Source organism: Natator depressus, chromosome 8, assembly GCF_965152275.1.
Source record: "Natator depressus isolate rNatDep1 chromosome 8, rNatDep2.hap1, whole genome shotgun sequence".
Classification (NCBI taxonomy): Eukaryota; Metazoa; Chordata; order Testudines; family Cheloniidae; genus Natator; species Natator depressus.
The window spans coordinates 92,491,084-92,510,480 of record NC_134241.1 but is presented as its reverse complement, the minus strand read 5'-3'; the positions used below and the strand labels follow the sequence as shown (position 1 = coordinate 92,510,480).

The 19,397-nt window shown below is 41.2% G+C and overlaps 1 protein-coding gene across 11 annotated transcripts in view; it reads right to left on the bottom strand.

The window, feature by feature from the left end:
- DAB1 (DAB adaptor protein 1) overlaps positions 1-19,397 on the bottom strand; it is a 665,352-nt gene that overhangs the window by 165,886 nt on the left and 480,069 nt on the right. For 10 of the 11 annotated variants that reach the window (XM_074961667.1, XM_074961662.1, XM_074961656.1 and 7 more), the window contains one exon: positions 9,081-9,283. The exons of the other annotated variant lie outside the window; for it this stretch is intronic. In XM_074961667.1, the coding sequence (XP_074817768.1) occupies positions 9,081-9,147 (67 nt within the window). In that variant the 5' untranslated portion in view covers positions 9,148-9,283. The remainder of the gene's footprint in view (positions 1-9,080; positions 9,284-19,397) is intronic. 11 annotated transcript variants of the gene reach the window in all.

Below are 19,397 nucleotides of genomic sequence, written 5' to 3'. Positions count from 1 at the left end.
GCTTGTTGATGTAGTTAGATCGACGCAGTGTCGGTGTAGACATTGCATTGCTTACATCGACTGTTGCTGCCTTCAGAAGCCATCCCACAATGCCCCACACTTGACAGTTAAATCGGTGCAAGCGTTCCTGGTGATGATGTGCACCTCCAACACAAGTAGTGTGGACATGCAAAAGCGATGTACTTACTGTGGTGGCTGAATACCGACGTAACTTAGGTCAACTTAATTTTGTAGGGTAGACTTGTCTTTAGGCTCCTAAATGCTTAAGTCACTTTTGAAAAAGAGAGTTAAGAACTGCAATGATGGTCAGCGGTTTAACTAGCAAAAACCATCTAAAAAATGTCAAATACAAAAATGAGTGTGGGAACTGTCAAATTAAGTTTCTTAATTAAAATTGATATGGGCCCAGACTGGTGGATTCAGAATCTGCATCCAAATTTGGTAGTTTGGTTCACCTCCATTAAACTTTTCATTTACATGTCACTGTGTAAGTTAAATTCCACAAGGAGATTTTCCATGTACAGCCTTAACCAAGGCAAACCAGTTCCCAAAAGGGATTATTAAGTCATTTGTAATTCCAAGAGACTGAAGTAAATATTTTATATTTGATTCATGGTCCATAAATATTTACACAGTGGGATTTCTCCATGTACTACAAGACCACAAGTGGTTCACATTTTTATCAAGGATGACTAATAAAAACGTACAATTCCCTACCCCTAGGCTACTAACACCCGGGGCTTATTCACGACTCAGCGAACTAAGTCAATCAAATGATGCAATGAGAAGAACAGTCAGCTTCTAAGTAGCGTAGTCTGAATCATTAATAAATGGCCCTACTCTTGCTATAAAATGTCCAATTTGTGGGGAAGTGACCTACAAGACTCTTTTAATTAGCTATGTGAAATCTCTTCAGGATGCCTTTTAAAATTCCAGCAAGGTCTCTCTAGGTAGTTGCAGCACAGAAGTAACTTACCATACGAGTGGATCACAACCAACAAAGGTACTGAGATTAGCGTTGGCGGTGGGGGATGGCAGAAGTATAATCCTTTCTAATGACATATGGTGCACTGTCAGCTCATGTGACAGAGTGAGATCAAGGGGGGGAGGATTGCTGAGGTCAAATTGAAACGAAGGTCCCTGGTTGCTTAGACTCATGACAAGATATGTAGTAAAGAGCAACAGAGCAATTACATCGACAAACGCTACACTCATCAGAGTTTGCATACCCCCATCCTAAGGGAAGGCAGTTAAAATCCCTGATGTACACTTGTGGCTGGGAATATGTACAGGTAGCATTTCTACAGCCCATCAAACCCCGGAGGTTTATAATATCAATAGATAAATATTATCACTATTGATTGAAAAAAAGGCAAAATTAGTATTTCGCATTTTTAATAGTCTAATTTTCTGAATTCATCAAGGTGATAGTGTTGATGTAGGAAATTCAACCACCATTCACGTTACTGTACAGTTTTGCAGCTGTGGTGTATAGCATGTGTTATCCTAAATAAGCAGAACTTTCACATCAGCCTCTGGGAGGATTTTATATATCATATCTTAATAATAATCGCTCAGCGTCAGACAGACATCGTTTTACAAATCAGCTCTAGCGATAATGGAAAGAGAGCAAAAAGATGTGAGAATGACTGAAAAGTTTATAGCAAGAGAAACATTGTCACAATGATGTTTAATGAGGATATTTCAATATACCTTTCCTGGAAGGGAATGAGTTTGCATGACTATAGTACCGCACAAAACGACAGCTGTTCCAGATACATAAACAGGGTCTCATAAATTCTGTGACTTTGCAGGAACAGTATTTGTCATTTGGCTCAGCTGTCATAGAACTCCTCCTTCCCACCATGGGAATCCTGTTTCTTGTCGCTATCTACGACACCTGCCTATATCTTTCTCCACCGAAGCCCTGCAGATTGCAACCTCCCACTCCCCATCTCCCAGCAAGGTAAAACAATGATCAATATAGAAGCTGAATTTATTAAGAAAACTTTATGTAACTGTAACAATCAAGGTCCAAACACCCCACGGGGAAAACAAAGGGTCAGAACCACAACTCAATCAACTGATTGTATACGTTATTGCACTATAAAAGTGAATCAAGTAAGATATCATACAAAAACTGGTGACACACTGGTCATGAATATCACTGTGTTATGGATGCAAGGATTGTGCTCTGGAAATATGTTTCAGAGTAACAGCCGTGTTAGTCTGTTCGCAAAAAGAAAAGGAGTACTTGTGGCACCTTAGAGACTAACCAATTTATTTGAGCATAAGCTTTCGTGAGCTACAGCTCACTTCATCGGATGCATACGTGGAAAGTGTAGAAGATCTTTTTATACACACAAAGCATGAAAAAATACCTCCCCCCACCCCACTCTCCTGCTGGTAATAGCTTATCTAAAGTGATCACTCTCCTTACAATGTGTATGATAATCAAGTTGGGCCATTTCCAGCACAAATCCATTTCTCTCTCCCCCCCCACCACACACACAGAAACCCACTCTCCTGTTGGTAATAGCTTATCTAAAGTGACCACTCTCCTATTACCTATTACCAACAGGAGAGTGGGTTTGTATGTGTGTGTGGGGGGGGGGGGGGTAGGGGGAGAGAAAACCTGGATTTGTGCTGGAAATGGCCCAACTTGATTATCATACACATTGTAAGGAGAGTGATCACTTTAGATAAGCTATTACCAGCAGGAGAGTGGGGTGGGGGGAGGTATTTTTTCATGCTTTGTGTGTATAAAAAGATCCTCTACACTTTCCACAGTATGCATCCGATGAAGTGACCTGTAGCTCACGAAAGCTTATGCTCAAATAAATTGGTTAGTCTCTAAGGTGCCATAAGTACTCCTTTTCTTTTTGGAAATATGTTAACCTATTTTTCGGAGGTAGTGAATAAACAAGCCTGCCCTAGATAAAGGAATGTGGATTCACCTATCTGCCTGGCTTGATTACAGGCGGAGGACAATGAAAGTACATTTACATCTAAGGTAAACAAAGCAATCAAGGTAACAAGTGATAGAGGGAACATCCTGGTGAGCACACCAGGGGGCCACCCCAGGGTCTGAACCCCCAAGAGATTTTTCTGGTTCTTGAGACAAAAACAATGGACTTGGGGAAATATAAGAGGAGCAAAAAGACATTCTAGTTACCCATCACTTAGGGAATGAAGGGGACGGCACTCTTGATTCTGTAAACATTGGATCCTCCAACTGGAAGAGCTGGAGAGGCTGTTAGCCTGATGTAAGTGAGAAAACACAGATCGCATCTTGCTAAAGTCTTGGACACTAGAAAGCGTGTTTTATTTTGTTTTGTTTGTGACCATTTTGGTGTCTTTTTCTCTTTCTTAGTTTCATTTAAATCTATGTTCTTTATCAATAATCTTATACTTTGTTTTATGATACGCCATCTCAGTGCTGTTAAATTGAAGTAAAGACTGAGTCCTTAGCTAAGCTATCAGGCTGATGTGTGTACTATGTCTCTTTGGAGGCTGCAAACTTAATAATTTCCGGGCATATCCAGTGAGGGGGACTGGATAGCTCTGGGGAACTCAGGAACTAGAGTTCACTGATTGTTACCTGCAAGGCAAGATCAAAACTAGCAGAGTCTTGAGGATTTTGCTGGTGAGGTGACCAGACTGGTGTGGCAGGGAGCAGACATGAGATTTAAGCTCCAACAAAGTTATTTCTTGCTGAGGCAGAAAGGTAAGACCGTGGCTTACAGTTCTGGCTAATACTCTGAGGAGAGTGTCCCAGTAGCAAAATTTAGACACATCTGACCCACTGCCTACCCCACAGAAGTCAACGGAAGCCTTGACATGGACTTCAGTCACCTTTGCAGCAGGACATTGTCGTGGTCTCTATGTACAGAGTGCAGCTGAGGGTGTACACTGGATCTTTTCTTCCTAACGATCTCCCTTTTTCTACTCACCAGCCAGAGCCACAGAATATAAATTTGACCTGACAGTGTCTATATCGCTTTAATAATCAGAAGCAGACAAATAAAACCTAAAAGGTCCTGCAGAGATGCAAAGCGACACTTTGTTTTATATCTAAGGCAGATTATTCAAATGAAAACACGTGGAGCTATATTTGAAGGCATTAAAGAAAGGTTAAGAGATCTCAACAGTGAACAGCACTCAGAAACCTTTTCCAACCATTAACTAATCTCAAGACTTCTTTGCAGCAATATCCCTAATATGATCCGCAGTTGCAGGTTCAGCACAATAACAAGTGTCACAAATTTAAACCACACATCTCTATCAGTCACCTGACTAAACTAACATCAAATCCCGTTTATATTCAAAGCTAAAATATCCATAAAAATTAAAGGATTTTTTGTTTGTAAAGGAACAAATGAAAGTGGTGTCAGCACAGCTGGCTGTCTCGCCTGTTTTGATTGTCAACTCTTCACCTATGGACTATTTGTCACTATGGGTGCATACAGTACTAGAAAGAAGAGCGTTTGGCTTCCTGCCACTACTGTAATGCAGCTAATGCATAATAAGAGCAACAACAATCAGTGAATTCAAAGTTATGGCAGAAACCAGGGCAACTGCTCAAATCCGAGGGGCACTATGCAAAAGCAACACAAAAGGGTTAACTTAGGCCTGCAGGGTACCACTTCTGTGCTTTTGCTCAAATGTGGACCCACAACTCAGCCCTCCCAATATATTCAGGGAGAATCAACAAGGCCAATCCTACAGATCTCAGTTGCAGTAATATAAACAGAGAGCACCAGGCAGTTCCTGAGCTAGGCTGGTCCTATATTATTTAAAATCTTTAAATACTCTTATTAATAAATTCTTTTTATAGTGCCTTAAGTGCATACATGGAATAGGCTGTCAGTGCCTTGCAGAATGTGGGCATCATGAACTCCTGCAAATGAGTAAGCCCATGATAAACTGTACTGCAAGCCCAAGACAATAAATTGTACTTGCATTTTATGTGCCTCTTTACATGTCACTACCACCCTTTTTCCAGGATCACCTTGTATGAGGCAAGTATCGGGAGTAGCCGTGTTAGTCTGTATCCATAAAAACAACAAGGAGTCCACTGGCACCTTAAAGACTAAATTTGTTAGCGATTCCTCACATTTTCATTTTGTTTCATTTCAAAAGTTTTCCATAGACAAGTTTAATTTTAAATGACACTCTCATTTTCTTTTTTGATGAAACTCCATTTTTCAGCAGGAAAATTGTTTAGTCGAAAAATTTCACCTAGTTCTATACATCAAAATAACATTGTAGAATTTCTTGTATTGGCATAATCAGACTACTGTTAATACCAGCTATTTAGAGTAACTTTTTTGTCCAGTATGTAAATCAAGTTAAAAACTAAGCTGTCAATTTATTATCGCCAATCAAGTCATTACCAGTATCAATCACAGACAGAGCATTTAAATCCATACCCAGTTTTATTTATCTTTTTCCCCACTGGGAATCACAAAAAAACCTAGTTCTGAAACATCCACATTTCTGAGAAATTCAAAAAGTACTAAGGAGGCACTCTGATTTAGGTGGTCAGCATGTACCTCATCTGATTAAAATATATATAATATACATAAAACTGCTATTCAAATTCTAATTTTGGTATTCATGTTATTCAATCAATTTGCAGAAAACAGCTATGCAATACCCAAAATGGGTTGGCAATATCAACTTAATAACCATGTTTTCATCTTTTTTCACCTAGTTAATGACAATATTTTGCACTCCTGTAGCACCTTCCACCTGAGGATCTCCATGTGTCTTACAAACATTCACGAATTATGCTTCACAATACTCCTTTGAAATCCAGAAATATTATCACTTTTATAGAGATTGAGAAACTGAGCCAAAGATGGTTTCAGTGGTCTAGCTAAAAACGCAGGGATAACCTATGGTACAACTGGGAAGACAATTTAGCCTAACCCATGCTTATTCTCTTTCAGTCAGTATAGATCTAAAAATACGCAATACACCAATGGAAAGTCTGTCCTGTAAAGATCTGGAGTTTACAGGTACATACTTGCTCAACACAATATTGTAGGTTGTCTTGTATGCATTAGAATATCAGATTATATTGTGAAAGACGCACATCTCTGCTTTTAAATGGAAGCAGCTGTCAAAACAATAAACACAGAGTCACTGGAGTCTTTATAAAGCAAAGACTTATTTCTTCAGAATAGTCATTTCCATTGGATAACTGAACTCAGTGTCTACAAACATAACTTCAGGTTGTTCACTTGCTACTCCCCCTCTGATGTCAGTTAATGAACCTGAAAAACACAGATTTTTCCAAATGTCCATCATATCACACTGTTCTAGGTTAGGGCTCATTTGCTGAGATATACATGATGTGACATGAACCAATGAAAAGTAATGAACAAATCAAGTTTCTTCTCACTTTCCCGACCTAGGATTTGAACAGCTAATACATTACCTGAATTTTATACATAGCCTGTCCGAAAAACCTATTCTACTGTGACCCCAGCAGCTTGCTGGCTGTTATTCAAAGCAGTCAGACTTATACATTCAATACAGAAAATGATTAATTCTGGAGATGTTTTACTGCTGTACACTGATCACTTTTCAGCCACTTCTCCATGACGGATAGAAGGGTAACTCCTGCTAGAGCTGGTCACAGAATATACAACATATTTCATGAATATTCTCATCAGTAATGGCAGTGCGTCCTGTTCACTTACATTTGTGGGGATAAGACTACAAAGTATTCAGCCCCTGAAGATTTGTGAAGATGTTTGTGAATCTGGAAAGTTGCATGAATGTTGGCACAAATTACTCATCCAAAAGCTCAATCCCTAAGAGAATTATTTGTTATTTTCAAAAGTTTCACCAACTGATTTATGGAGCAGAAGCAACACCATGTGACTTAAATTACCAATCACAAACCAAAAATAGAGCAATCACAGTATGTAAACAACCCATATGACAAAATTTGTGTTTGCCTGAACCATATTCGGTGAATATTAAACAAAGAGATTAGGAGATGTGGAATTCATTGCCAAGAGAAAATAAATATTGTTAGTAATGAATAATTTGACCAGCTCTACTTTCAGCTGTACATCTTGGCAAGGGAGGGGACCTTTTTACATCGACATCATAGGTTTGCCAGCAATGGGTTGTGCACAGTTGTCCAGCAGCCGGCACACAAGGAGAGGCCCCAGAGGTGGAACTGGAGAGCCAGCCAGCTCCCACAGTGTCTGCTACTGCCATGCCCCCACCCCTCCCTACACGTGTCCCAGACTCTGGGCCAGTGGCAACAGGCAGGGGCATAGGGAGCAGGGTCCAGGCTGCAGCAGCATGGAGGAAGCAGCTGGAGCCAGTGAGTAGAGTCAGCGGGGTGCTGCCTGGTAGGGATCGCAGTGCGGCCGGGGAGAAAGAGGAGCTGGCTAGGGCTACTCGAAGGAGCAGTAAGCTGGAAGAGTGAGAGCAAGGAAGCTGAGGGAGCCAAGCAGAGGGCTTGGAGACAGGGCTGGGGAGAGGGGCCCACATGGGATATGACTCTCTAAAGGGGGGCATAGCAAAAAAAAAAGTTTGGGAACCTGTGATCTACATAATGCCTTCTCAGCTACCACAAAGCTCCAATATTATCTGTCCAAAGCTAAACCATGATGTTTAATGTTTGTCTGTTAAATTAATAATCTCCTTTTATGCATTTAGACCAATAGCTCAAGAGTTCTCATAACAAAGTGTCTAATTTATCTTCTCTCTTCCAAAGCATATAATTCAAGGTGCCTAGTGGACTTCCAAATCTAGCTGGGATTTTGAGGGTCAGGTCCCAGTAGTAGGAAGTCTACCCCAAAAGAAGGTTTAGTGGAGCAAGGCACCCAGAAAAAATCACTACATAAGCAAAAGTACAGATGAATCACCAAAAAGTCATTCGATGAAGTGAGCTGTAGCTCACGAAAGCTTATGCTCAGATAAATTGGTTAGTCTCTAAGGTGCCACAAGTACTCCTTTTCTTTTTGCAAAAAGTCAGAGAATCTCTCTGTTTGAAGAGCATACAACACACAGTGCCAATGCCCTCCAGTGGGCTAACCTCCAGCAACTGAAACACAAACAAAAATAGCAGGATCTGTACTTTATCCTGGGCTATCCCATAAGAAGTTTTTGAAGCCGGGGTGCTGGTCTTGTAAAATTTGAGTTTCAAATTGGGTCTCAAGTATAAAGAAAGTGAAACTGAGGCTAATTTTTACCCTTGTAGAACAAAAAAGAAGGCAAGCAGTGCCATGCTAGTCATCACTGCTTCAAGATCATCTTCTTTTTATTATTCACATTGATAAGTACTCACTCAAGTAATCCCACTTCAGTAGTGCTATACAGAGGAGTAAGTATGCACCATTGTGAATAAAGGCTCTGCAACCTGACCCTGAATTTTAACTGTAAGATAGAATGTAAAATTATTATGTGTATTATTTCTTTGTTGTTTGTTTTCTCCTTCCGCTCAGTAATATTGCTTTTACCACAATACATGCAAAGTCTGGAGGAACATATCCTGTATGTGGTTAATAACGCAGCCAACACAACCCCCTTCACCATAAGCACCGTGGTCTCTCTTAAGAATCCTGTTGTGTTTTATGCAGATCCTTGCATAAGATTCAAACTATGAGGATGAGCAGGGCATTTTACCTCTTTTGTTCGGTTCAAGATGACACAAACAAAACAGTAAGTAGAAGAATTATTTGCCAACAAAAGAATATCTAACAAAATAAAAACAGTTTTTGCTAAAAGTGGCTAAACCAATACTTATGAAGTAAAGAATTTAGATTATCTATTTTGCACAACAAAACAAATACAACACACTTATAAAGTAGAAAACTAATAAAGCATAATGCAGTAATTTAGGGTGTTTCTGCGTTTCATTTGTTTTAAGAGTGATATTTTTTGAATACACAAAGAACCAGATCTGATGCTTCCTAGGCAGACAAAACTCTACTGACGTTAACACCAGTTTGACCTGCACAAGGAGCACAGAATCAGGCATGCTTACGATAAATGGAAGTGTAAAAGAAAACCGGTCTTTCATTAAATATAAAGAGAAGTGGACTTACTACCTTTCTTTTTGGAGTCTTTCTTTGCGCTGGTTTTAACAGCCACTGGAAGTTCTGTCTCAGTTGACATCCTATTATATCCTTAGTCTTCTTCACACAGATCCAGTATCTCAGTCAGGCTCATTTAGAATGGCTCTCCAAGAGAATAACTTAGCCCTTCAGATACTATAACCCAGATAGCTCATCTCATTCACTCCTTTTGAGTGCTGCAAACAAACAAACAAACACTAACCGTCATTTTCTGAGTTAAAAAGAGAAAAAAAGTTGTCAGAGAAATCTAAAATGCTTTCTGGGTCTATAGGAGGATAGTAGGATTTGGGAGATATGGGGAGAAGTCACAGATAACTAACCTACATGAATGTTAGTTTTAAAATTTCATGTTTCCAAAATAAAATGCATTACTTAATTGAGTGTATAGATACTAAGTCTTGAGTTTTATCTTTTTGTGAGTGCCCTACCTATGCCCTTATTTTCTTGAGCATATACAGAAAAATAAACCTGATGGGCCAGATTCTTATACCCTTACTCGTGTTGAGAAGCATCTTACTCCACTGGGAATCCTGCTGAGACTTTTCAAATAAGGTGCTACCCAGTGTAGCAGAATCTGTTTTTCTAAGTTTTATTGAAAAGAAAATCATGATAATTCTTAGAACTCAGATAGCAATTTTTCCTTCAATGCACTTTGCAATCACTAACTAATTATTAACCCTAATAATTCAAATGCGATAATATTATCTCAGATGGGACCGAGAGAGAATACAACCTGCTCTCAGTTAGACATGGTGTGTAATTCAGCTGCTCCAGGAGCAACCCAGAGAATGAATCATGAGACTCAGATTCACAACTCCTCCTCTGCTCCTCCCTTGCCCTGGGGAAGGAGTAAATTACTTCACCTCTTTTCATGGAGTCCCTTATTCACCACTTGCACCTGACCAGCTAATATGGCTGGTGAATAAGGGGACCTGACCTCAGATTCCTCCCAGCAGCGGTCTCTTAGCCCACTAGCTCTGCCATTCTCAACCTTTTTCACACTAGGATACCACATTGCAAGAGGAAAAAGTTTCAGGATCCCACTCCCTTTTAGCCACAGAGAAAGGGAGGGTGGTTGTGACCCTGCTGGAACTGTTCATCACAACCCCCCAATTGAGGACCCTGCATTAGACCATGCTGCCACGCTAAAATGTGTACGTGTTATGGTATTCAGTCGACAACGTGACCAGGTTGATCAGTTGGCTAGATCATTGTCTTGACAGCAGCTGTGAGGTTACTGACTGCACTTCGGGACAGACCTTGAGTTGGTGGAATTTAAGTGGGTCATGGAGGGACACAACTAGGGTCCAAAGGTTGAGCAACATTTGCTAGCTAGCTAAATAAGTGTTTTCTGCAGGCTAATTTACAGCAGCTACTTTACCGCTCTCCCTAGCTGGAGAAGGCGAAACAACAATTGCAGCAATCTGAGAAGCAGCAGCAGTTGAAACTACTGGTTCCCCAGAATGAATGGGCAAGAGGATACTGAGGGGTCTATTTTGGACTGGTTTGGGTTGGACAAGTCATGGAGAACTAAAAGGGGCTATGCACAGAAGGGGAATAACATTATCATAAAACAAAATACATTCCCATTCACAGTACCTTAGTAAATGTTTGTATTGAAGTATGTTCTCAAAATACATATAAATTTTCTATATAACTTTTTATTTTAAACAAGCCTTAAGGATTCTGTTATTGTAGACATAATCAGGTGAAAAATATGGGCCATATTGTGCCACCCCTCCTCAGACTGAGTAGTACCTTACTTTGTCAATGATCCAATTTTCTTCAGCAGAGCTACTGATGGATTAAGGAACAATTCAACTGGAATAAAGCTGGCATAACCTGGCCCTGAGATGGGACCAACAATTCAATAGTCTGAGATTCAACTTTTAGAGATGGGACTGAACCTAAACCTTGGTTCAGATCATAACCAAACCTTGGGGAAATTTGACTCTACCTCTGTAACTGAACCTTGCTGCTTGTGCCCGCCTCCATTAACTTTTAATATCAGAATGTTTTCATAAATCAAAGGCCAGAAAATAAACATCAGGGTCTTAATTACTATAGGTATAGAGTTATGATAGCCTTTTGGAAAACGTAATTATGTGTATTTCTGTAACAATACAAGCACTACTGCAGATAGTCATATACTCCTTGGCTAAACTGTCAGTTTATTTGTTGCACTGAACAATCTGTAACATTATTCATCATTTGTATTACAGCAGTGTCTATAGGCCCCATACATGATCAGAGTCTCATTTCTGCTAAGTATTCCATTGTGTTGTCCAAACACATAGTCCAAACACATAGTGAGACAGTCCCTGCTCTGAAGAGTTTATAGTCTGAATAGACAAGACAAACAAAGGCTGGCAGACAGGAAGAATTATTGTGCTATGTTAAAGATGGGGAACTGAGGCACAGAGATATAAGCAACTTGTCCAAGGCCACACAGGAAGTCCGTCGCAAAGCCAAGATGTGAAATCAGTCTCTGTCCGGTCTCTTAATGACAAGACAGTCCTTTGGTTATGTCTGCACTGCAATCAAACACCTGTGGTTGGTGTATGCCAGCTGACTCGAGCTCACAGGGCTCAGACTAAGAGGCTGTTTAATTGTGGTGTAGACGTTCAGGCTCGGGCTGGAGCCTGGGGTCCCAGAGCCAGATGCAGGGTTTTTTAACTGCAGCGTAAACATTCCTTCCTTTCTAAATAGGACTTCCCCTTCTCCCCCAAAAAGCTTTATTCAGGACACACAATTTTGGAATTTCTGTAATGCAATGCCTGCTAAAAAGAAAACAGAGCAACCTATCATTTAAATTGTAAACAGTTTAAACAGTTTGGAAGCATAAACAGAATACACATTTAGTTTTTAACTGTTATGCTTACTCCTCTACTTTTGCAAAAATACATCCTGTTGGAGAAGTTAGTGCAAAAGGTGGTCCAGATGGTGCGGGAGGGGCATGATGAATACAAAGAAGGAATGGGTAGCTTAGCTACTGAGCCATGAAGAATGCAAAGATCTATTTGGAATCCGGACTCCTCATAAAACAGATCTCCAGTGGAATGTCTGCCAGGCCTTCCCCATGGAATATCTGCACCCACTACTCTCTTAAGCAGGTACCACGTGCCCCCTTAACAGGATGGCCATCTTTCTCAGTCACTATGCTACTGTTGATTTCTGTACTTCTGGTGGAGTAAAGCTGCAGAGGGGCAGAAATGAACACCAGTGATTTGCTGCCTAGGTTATGGCTGGTTATTACACGAGCATGCTGCAAAGAGTGACTACTCCATAGCACCACCTCCCCCTCCTGGTTGGTCACTTTCCCAGGTTGTCACCACAGAAGAAGGCTGCCTGTGGTTACCTGGCAAAGGGCTCCATATCTTGTACATGTTTTCCTTCTTATGAGTTCCTTGAACACATTTCTTCATGAATGATGTGTGTTTGCTCCCCTCTACATAGTGGAAAGGAGCATCTAGTCCAGAGTTCTGAGTATGCAGTGCAAACAAACTTGTAATTATTAACAAGTTTAGTTCTTTGCAATTTAGGAGATTAAAGCTCTTCAAAACTTGGAATGAATTTGACAATTTAAATCACTTTTCCAAGCAAAGGGTCTGAAGCCACTTGCACTTTTAAATCTCTTTTAACATTTTGAAATGCTTTAATAACATTACATTCTATGCACTATCTGAAGTGATTTAATATTCCTGAAGTGTGTCAGGGTTTTTTTCTTTAATGAGCTCTTCAAATCTGTATAAGAATTATATAACATGCAAGGATAGCTGTTCAAAGTCTGCCAAACTGATTTAAAAATATAAAGTTCCTTGCTCCTCCCCTAGAAACTCTAATGAGTAAGTAAAACATGCAAACAAAAAAGAATCTCTACAACGCCATGACGCCTGTTAAAACAACGTCCTCAGCAAACTTTGAAGCCCAAAGGAACTTTAATTACCTTTCCTAGTTAAGGGAAAGCAAAAAGAGGAGATGAAAATAAGTGAATGGCTGATTGGATGAGAGGTCATTCTTGGAATAAAATTTTTCACTAGTTCCATTCCACTAACGTAAGTATAGGAGATATTTTCACTTAACATTTTCACATTGTTTCTTTAATATTTTCAGCTCAACAGCACTTATTTAAAGCGATAAGGATAATGAAACCAACTGTCAGAGTGCCTGGTTTTTCCACCCTAGGATTTGGGTTTATATTTTGTATCTAAAAGTTAAAAGAATATAATACATCCTGCAAAATGCACTAAGAGCTACTTTACTAGCCAAATGACAAATGATGAACCCATAATTAGCGCCCTACCAAATGCACAGTCCATTTTGGTCAATTTCATAGTCATAGGACTTTAAAAATCATACATGTCATGATTTCAGCTATTTAAATCTGAAATTTCACCATGTTGTAATTGTAGGGGTCCTGACCCAAAAAGGACTTGGGAGTGGGGGGGTCATAAGGTTATTTTAAGGGGGGTTGCGGTACTGCTACCCTTACATCTGTGCTGCTGCTGGCGGCGGCACTGCCTTCTGAGCCGGGCAGCTGAAGAGCGGAGGCTGCTGGCCGGGATCCCAGCTCTGAAGGCAGAGCAGCGCAGAAGTAAGGATGGCATGGTATGATATTGCCCCCTTACTTCTGCTCTGCTGCCTGCAGAGCTGGGACTGCCCTCTGGCCGCCCAGCTCTGAAGGCGCCGCAGAAGTAAGCGTAGCAATACCGCAACCCCCCTAAAATAATCTTGTTACCCTCCTGCACCTTCCTTTTGGGTTAGGACCCCCAATTTGATAAACATTGGTCTCCCCCCAGTGAAATCTGTATCGTGTAGGGTAAAAGCACACAAAAGAGCAGATTTCACGGTCCATGATGCGAGTTTCATGGCCATGAATTTGGTAGGGTCCTACCTACAACAGCAGCCCTCAAAACAAAGAAAACTTCACAGAAGACCAGAGGGAACCCACATTCGTAGGAATTATGCAAGTTTCAATCCCATAAAAAGCCATGTTAATGAACAATAGATGTGTCATCTATTTAAGATGGAGTAGCCCAAATCACAGGCACCAACTTTTCCCGGCGCTTGTGGGTGCTGAACCCTGCCCCCGGCCCCACCTGCCCCCGCCCCCACCCCCTCCCCATTCCAACCCCTTCCCCAAAGTCTCCGCCCCAACTCTGCCCCCTCCCTGCCCCTATTGGACCCCTTCCCCAAATCTGCGCCCCGGCCCCACCTCTTCCCTGAGCGCACCGCGTTCCCCCTCCTCCCCCCTCCCTCCCAGCGCTTGCTGCTGCTAAACAGCTGTTTCGCGGCGGAAAGCGCTGGGAGCTAGGGGGAGAAGCGAAGCCTGGTGCGCTCAGGGGAGGCGGCGGAGGCAGAGGTGAGCTGGGGAAGGGAGGGCGGGGAGCTGCCAGTGGGTGCAGAGCACCCACCAATTTTTCCCCGTGGGTGCTCCAACCCCGGAGCACCCACGGAGTCGGCGCCTATGGCCCAAATGGTACTGTTTGTACTGCCATGAAGTAAGATACAGTAGAACCTCAGAGTTACGAACACCAGAGTTACAAACTGACCAGTCAACCACACACCTCATTTGGAACCAGAAATATGCAGTCAGGCAGCAGCAGAGACAAAAAAAAAAAAAAAAAAAAAAGCAAATATACAGTACAGTACTGTGTTAAATGTAATCTACTAAAAAAATAAAGGGAAAGCAGCATTTTTCTTCTGCATAGTAAAGTTTCAAAGCTGTATTAAGTCAATGTTCAGTTGTAAACTTTTGAAAGAACAACCGTAATGTTTTGTTCAGAGTTACAAACATTTCAGAGCTACGAACCATCTCCATTCCCGAGGTGTTCGTAACTCTAAGGTTCTACTGTAAAAATAACAGTCTAGGGCCATTTCCTACCAGAACTTTCATGGGAAAAAGATGTGTATCTCATGCAGCTATCCCAGTGAGCAACATTTTAAATAAACAAACATCTATTTTTTGACAGGTTTACATATTAATTTACTTAAAAATCTAGTCAGGCCATATCCTCCTGATTTGATACATGCTCAAACAAAACAATAGATGTCCATATAAAATCAAATGGCTGAACGTAAACATCGGTAAATTCCAAACTAAACCGCAGTTCAAAATGAGTTCATTGCAGTAATGTCACCTCCTCGCTCAAACTGTAGGTCTTTGTGTAAAGCTGTGTTAGTAAACTTTCATACACTGTCCATATTTCAGCTGTTTATTATCCAGATCAGAATGGCAGTCAATCTGTTCTTCCCGGCAACAGCTTTTATTGTCTCCTCCAATCTAGGTCACTGTTAATAAATACCACAGTCTTCCAACTGTGGGAAGTACTGTGGCATGTGTTTCATCAAAGAGCTGCTTAGAGGAAATAGCATCTCTTCCACTGCTCTCTCTAGTTAAAGACACACAATTTTGTTATCCTTGTTTTTTTAAATCCTATGGTCTTACATTTACCAACTAACAATTTCCTGGTTCTGCCTCACCACTGCCTCAGTTATTATGATGTTATATGCATGCTCCAGATTTTGCTAAAGAAGAGTCATGTGTCTTCACTTTAACAAAATAATGACAATTACCATTCCCCCATTAAGTGCATGTAGCAGTACTATAATCAACACATTTTTTTTGAATTAATTGGCTTCTAATTCTGAGAGGAGTACTGAGCCTGTATCCTGTATTGTTCTTACAACCACATAATACCTAAAGCTTTAACGAAGGAATTTTTTTAGTTGAAAGAGTAGCAGGAGTTGTACATTTTCTACACTGTAAAATTGATTAAATGCATCATCCTTGGTTTTCTTCCTGTACTTACAAAAATCAAAATGATCGCCTTCAAATCATTTTTTACTTTCACCCACAAGCTACTAGGCTCAGTGAGGGAATTACAAGGTGATTTCCCTGGCCTGCGTTATGCAGGAGGTCAGACAAGATGGTCAGAATTGTCCTTTCTGGCTTTAATATCTATGAATTTTCTTCAGGGATTCACAATTCAAAATGTAAAGAATTTCCCCATCTGCACAAAAGCTGTTTCATGTCTATCAGCATGAAGGCCGAAAGGGTTTGTAACTAAGGTTGTTTTCACCCAGGTCTTTTGGTTCTCCCCATACCCAAACTGGTGTATGGTAGCTTCCTCCGAGCACCTTCTGGGGAGGAGAAGCCCAGCTCCCCATCTTGCTTTGACCAAATACTCAAGCTACTACCTTCAGCTCCTGCTTTGCTTCCCTCATGGTTAGAATTCAGTTTCCTTCTCTCTAAGGTGCCCAACTTGGGTGCCCACAAGATAACGGCTATACAACCAATTCTAGTGGTCTGAAATGAAGTATAATTGGAGAAAGATAAAAAAATAAAGGGGAAAAAAACGCACAGAACAATGATACAGTAAATGTTCACAAGATAGGAGAAAAAGCTTTGCTAGACAGGCACAAATCTTATGCTATTAAAGCATGGAACTACTATAAAAACTCATGCACATTTGGTAGTCACTGGAGGCACAATTTGTGGCACAAATGCACATGCTCTTCATTCTTCCAAAGTCCCCTCATGCCCCTGAGAGAAGCCCTGGAGCTCTTTTCCGGGACAGTCTTGTGGAGTCCCTTAGCCGCTGTTGACCAGAAGATGCCCTATTGAACCCCACCCAGCCCACTTCTACAGATGGTCTCCAGTTTTGTGAGGAGCTTGCTGGAGTAGGCACATATTAAAGCACTACTCTTGTAGAAGATGCACTAAACTAGCCCAGTAGCGAAAATTTAGGGCCTGATCCAAAGCCCACTGAAGTCAATGAGAGTCTTTCCATTAACTTTAACCAAGAGCTAGAAAAGGACGATATGGAAAGGTGAGAGCTTGAGACTCAGACAGAGGGCAATAGAAATTTGGCAGTGAAGGCAAAAGGAGACTATGAGGTGATAGAAGAAAAAGATGACAGAGGAAGAAAAAAGGACTGAATATGGAGGGGCCTGCGTTCAAGAAACAAATTTTGTAATTGTTATATAAAAAAAGCAAAGACTGCATAAAACGTTGGCTTGTCTGCAAAAGAGAATGATCATGGTTGAACTGTAGCATTGTGTTTAGCCTCTTTTTTCCAGTTTTGTCATTTGCCTAATTCTAGGCAGCAATGAGATAGTCAAACGTTGCTGTTGTGGCATTTGAGTATTTAAATAATTTTATTTAAACATTATTTCTTTATAATGCTTAAAAGATTTAGCACATATAGTTAAAGGAAAACTTGATATGAGATGTTACAATTGGAAATCCTATAAACAATTTCTTCCCCTCACAAGACAAACACACAACAGTCAAAGTCTTATGAAGTAAAATGTCTACTTTGTGCAGAAAACACGCCTCTGACTTGTTGCAGATTACTTTTTTGTCTTATTTCCTCCCTCAGTTTTCATACACTGTGGCAATTTATGACATCCCTTATTTAGTGTTATTATTTATTGATTTGTTTTTCTTAAGTGGCTATTTTTCCTCTAAATTTTTTTAAATGCTTCCTATGCCCCACCCCCAAAATCTTTTACCCTATCCTCTGATCTAAAGAAAATGCATTTGTATTATGCTTTCGTTACCATGACTGTAATAAGACATAATTATCTTTCACAGATGGATCATTCTTACTTAGTCTTCCGATATCAGAGAATTACTTTCTTAGCAATCAGGAGTCATAAAAAATAATCCAATTCACTTATTCGCTTGGGATTCTACATATTCTAGATCCATCTGCAATATGAATAATTATTTATTTTAAAAAAACAGCTACAAGAAGGTTCATATAGCTGAACCCAGTAACACATTTTATTAAATTTATTGTCGATTATAATCTGCTACATTATCCTAATGCCAAGGCAAATTTGCAGGCATGTAATCCAGATCTACAACTGATTTTAATGAGTGTAGCCCCATTAAAGTCATTTTGCTTTATGAAGCCAGGATCTATAAAGCAGCCCAATACTAAGATGTTTATTACTATTCCAATGCCTGCAACAATAATTTCCAAAATTCCTCCTGCAGGTCACTCTTCACAATATAAAACTTTACATATTTCTTCACTGGTTTTTCTATGGAAATATTAAATTTAAATAAGATGGTGGAAATATTTTCTGTTAGAAAATGCTGATTCAGTGAAATTAAATTGTTTTGCCAGAACATATCAATTTCATCAAAATTTTCAACAGGAAATTATCAAAATGTTTCATTTCCATAAGGTAGAAGCGCTTCATTTTGAATTGATCAGTTCCAATACAATTAAACATTTCAATAAGATAGAAACAAAATATTTTCATTTTGCAAGAAAATTCTGATATTTTGACTTTCCATCCCAAATCAGGACAAAGCCATATTTTGAAATCTGAGAATTTGCCCCAGGACAGAAGTTCTGATTTTTGATCAGCTCTAGATCTAAGGAATTCACTCAAAGGTTGACATACAGAATGACCATTTCCCTAGGACAGAGGTGGGCAAACTACGGCCCGCGGGACCCTCCTACCCAGCTCCTGGCCTGGGAAGCTAGCTCCCAACCCCTCCCCAGCTGTCCCCTCTCCCCCGCAGCCTCAGCTCACTACACCGCCGGTGAAATGCTCTGGGCAGCAGGGCTGCAAGCTCCTGCTGGGCAGCGCAGCTGCAGAGCCGCGGCCTGACCCGGTGCTCTGTGCTGCACAGCAGTGGGCCTGGCTCCAGCCGGGCGGTACGGCTGCCTGTCCTGGTGCTCTGGGCGGCGTGGCTGTAGTGCTGCCAGCCACCGGTGCTCCAGGCAGCACGGTAAGGGGGCAGGGAGCAGGGGGGGCTGGATAGAGGGCAGGGGAGTACAGGGGGGTGGTCAAGGGCATGGATAGGGGTTGGGGCGGTCAGAGGGCAGGGAACGGGGGGGTTGAATGGGGGGAGCGGTCCCAGGGGGGCAGTCAGGAAGAGGGGGGGGTTGGATGGAGCAGCAGGGGGCAGGGATTCCAGGGGCGGTCAGGGGATGGGCGGGTGGATGGGGCAGGAGTCCTGGGGGTCAGTCAGGGGGCAAGAAGCAGGGGGGGTCGGATAGGGGGCGGGGGCTGGGCCACGCCTGGCTGTTTGGGGAGGCACAGCCTCCCCTAACCAGCCCTCCATATAATTTTGGAAACCCGATGTGGCCCTCAGGCCAAAAAGTTTGCCCACCCCTGCCCTAGGGGGATTTGCAATACAACTGAAAAACACTAAATCTCCAACATAATTTCAATAAAGAATACTTAAAAATTCCAATACTCAGAACACAGGAAAAGCCAGACTGGATCAGATGCCAGGTCCTCTTTGCCTAGCATTCTGTCTCC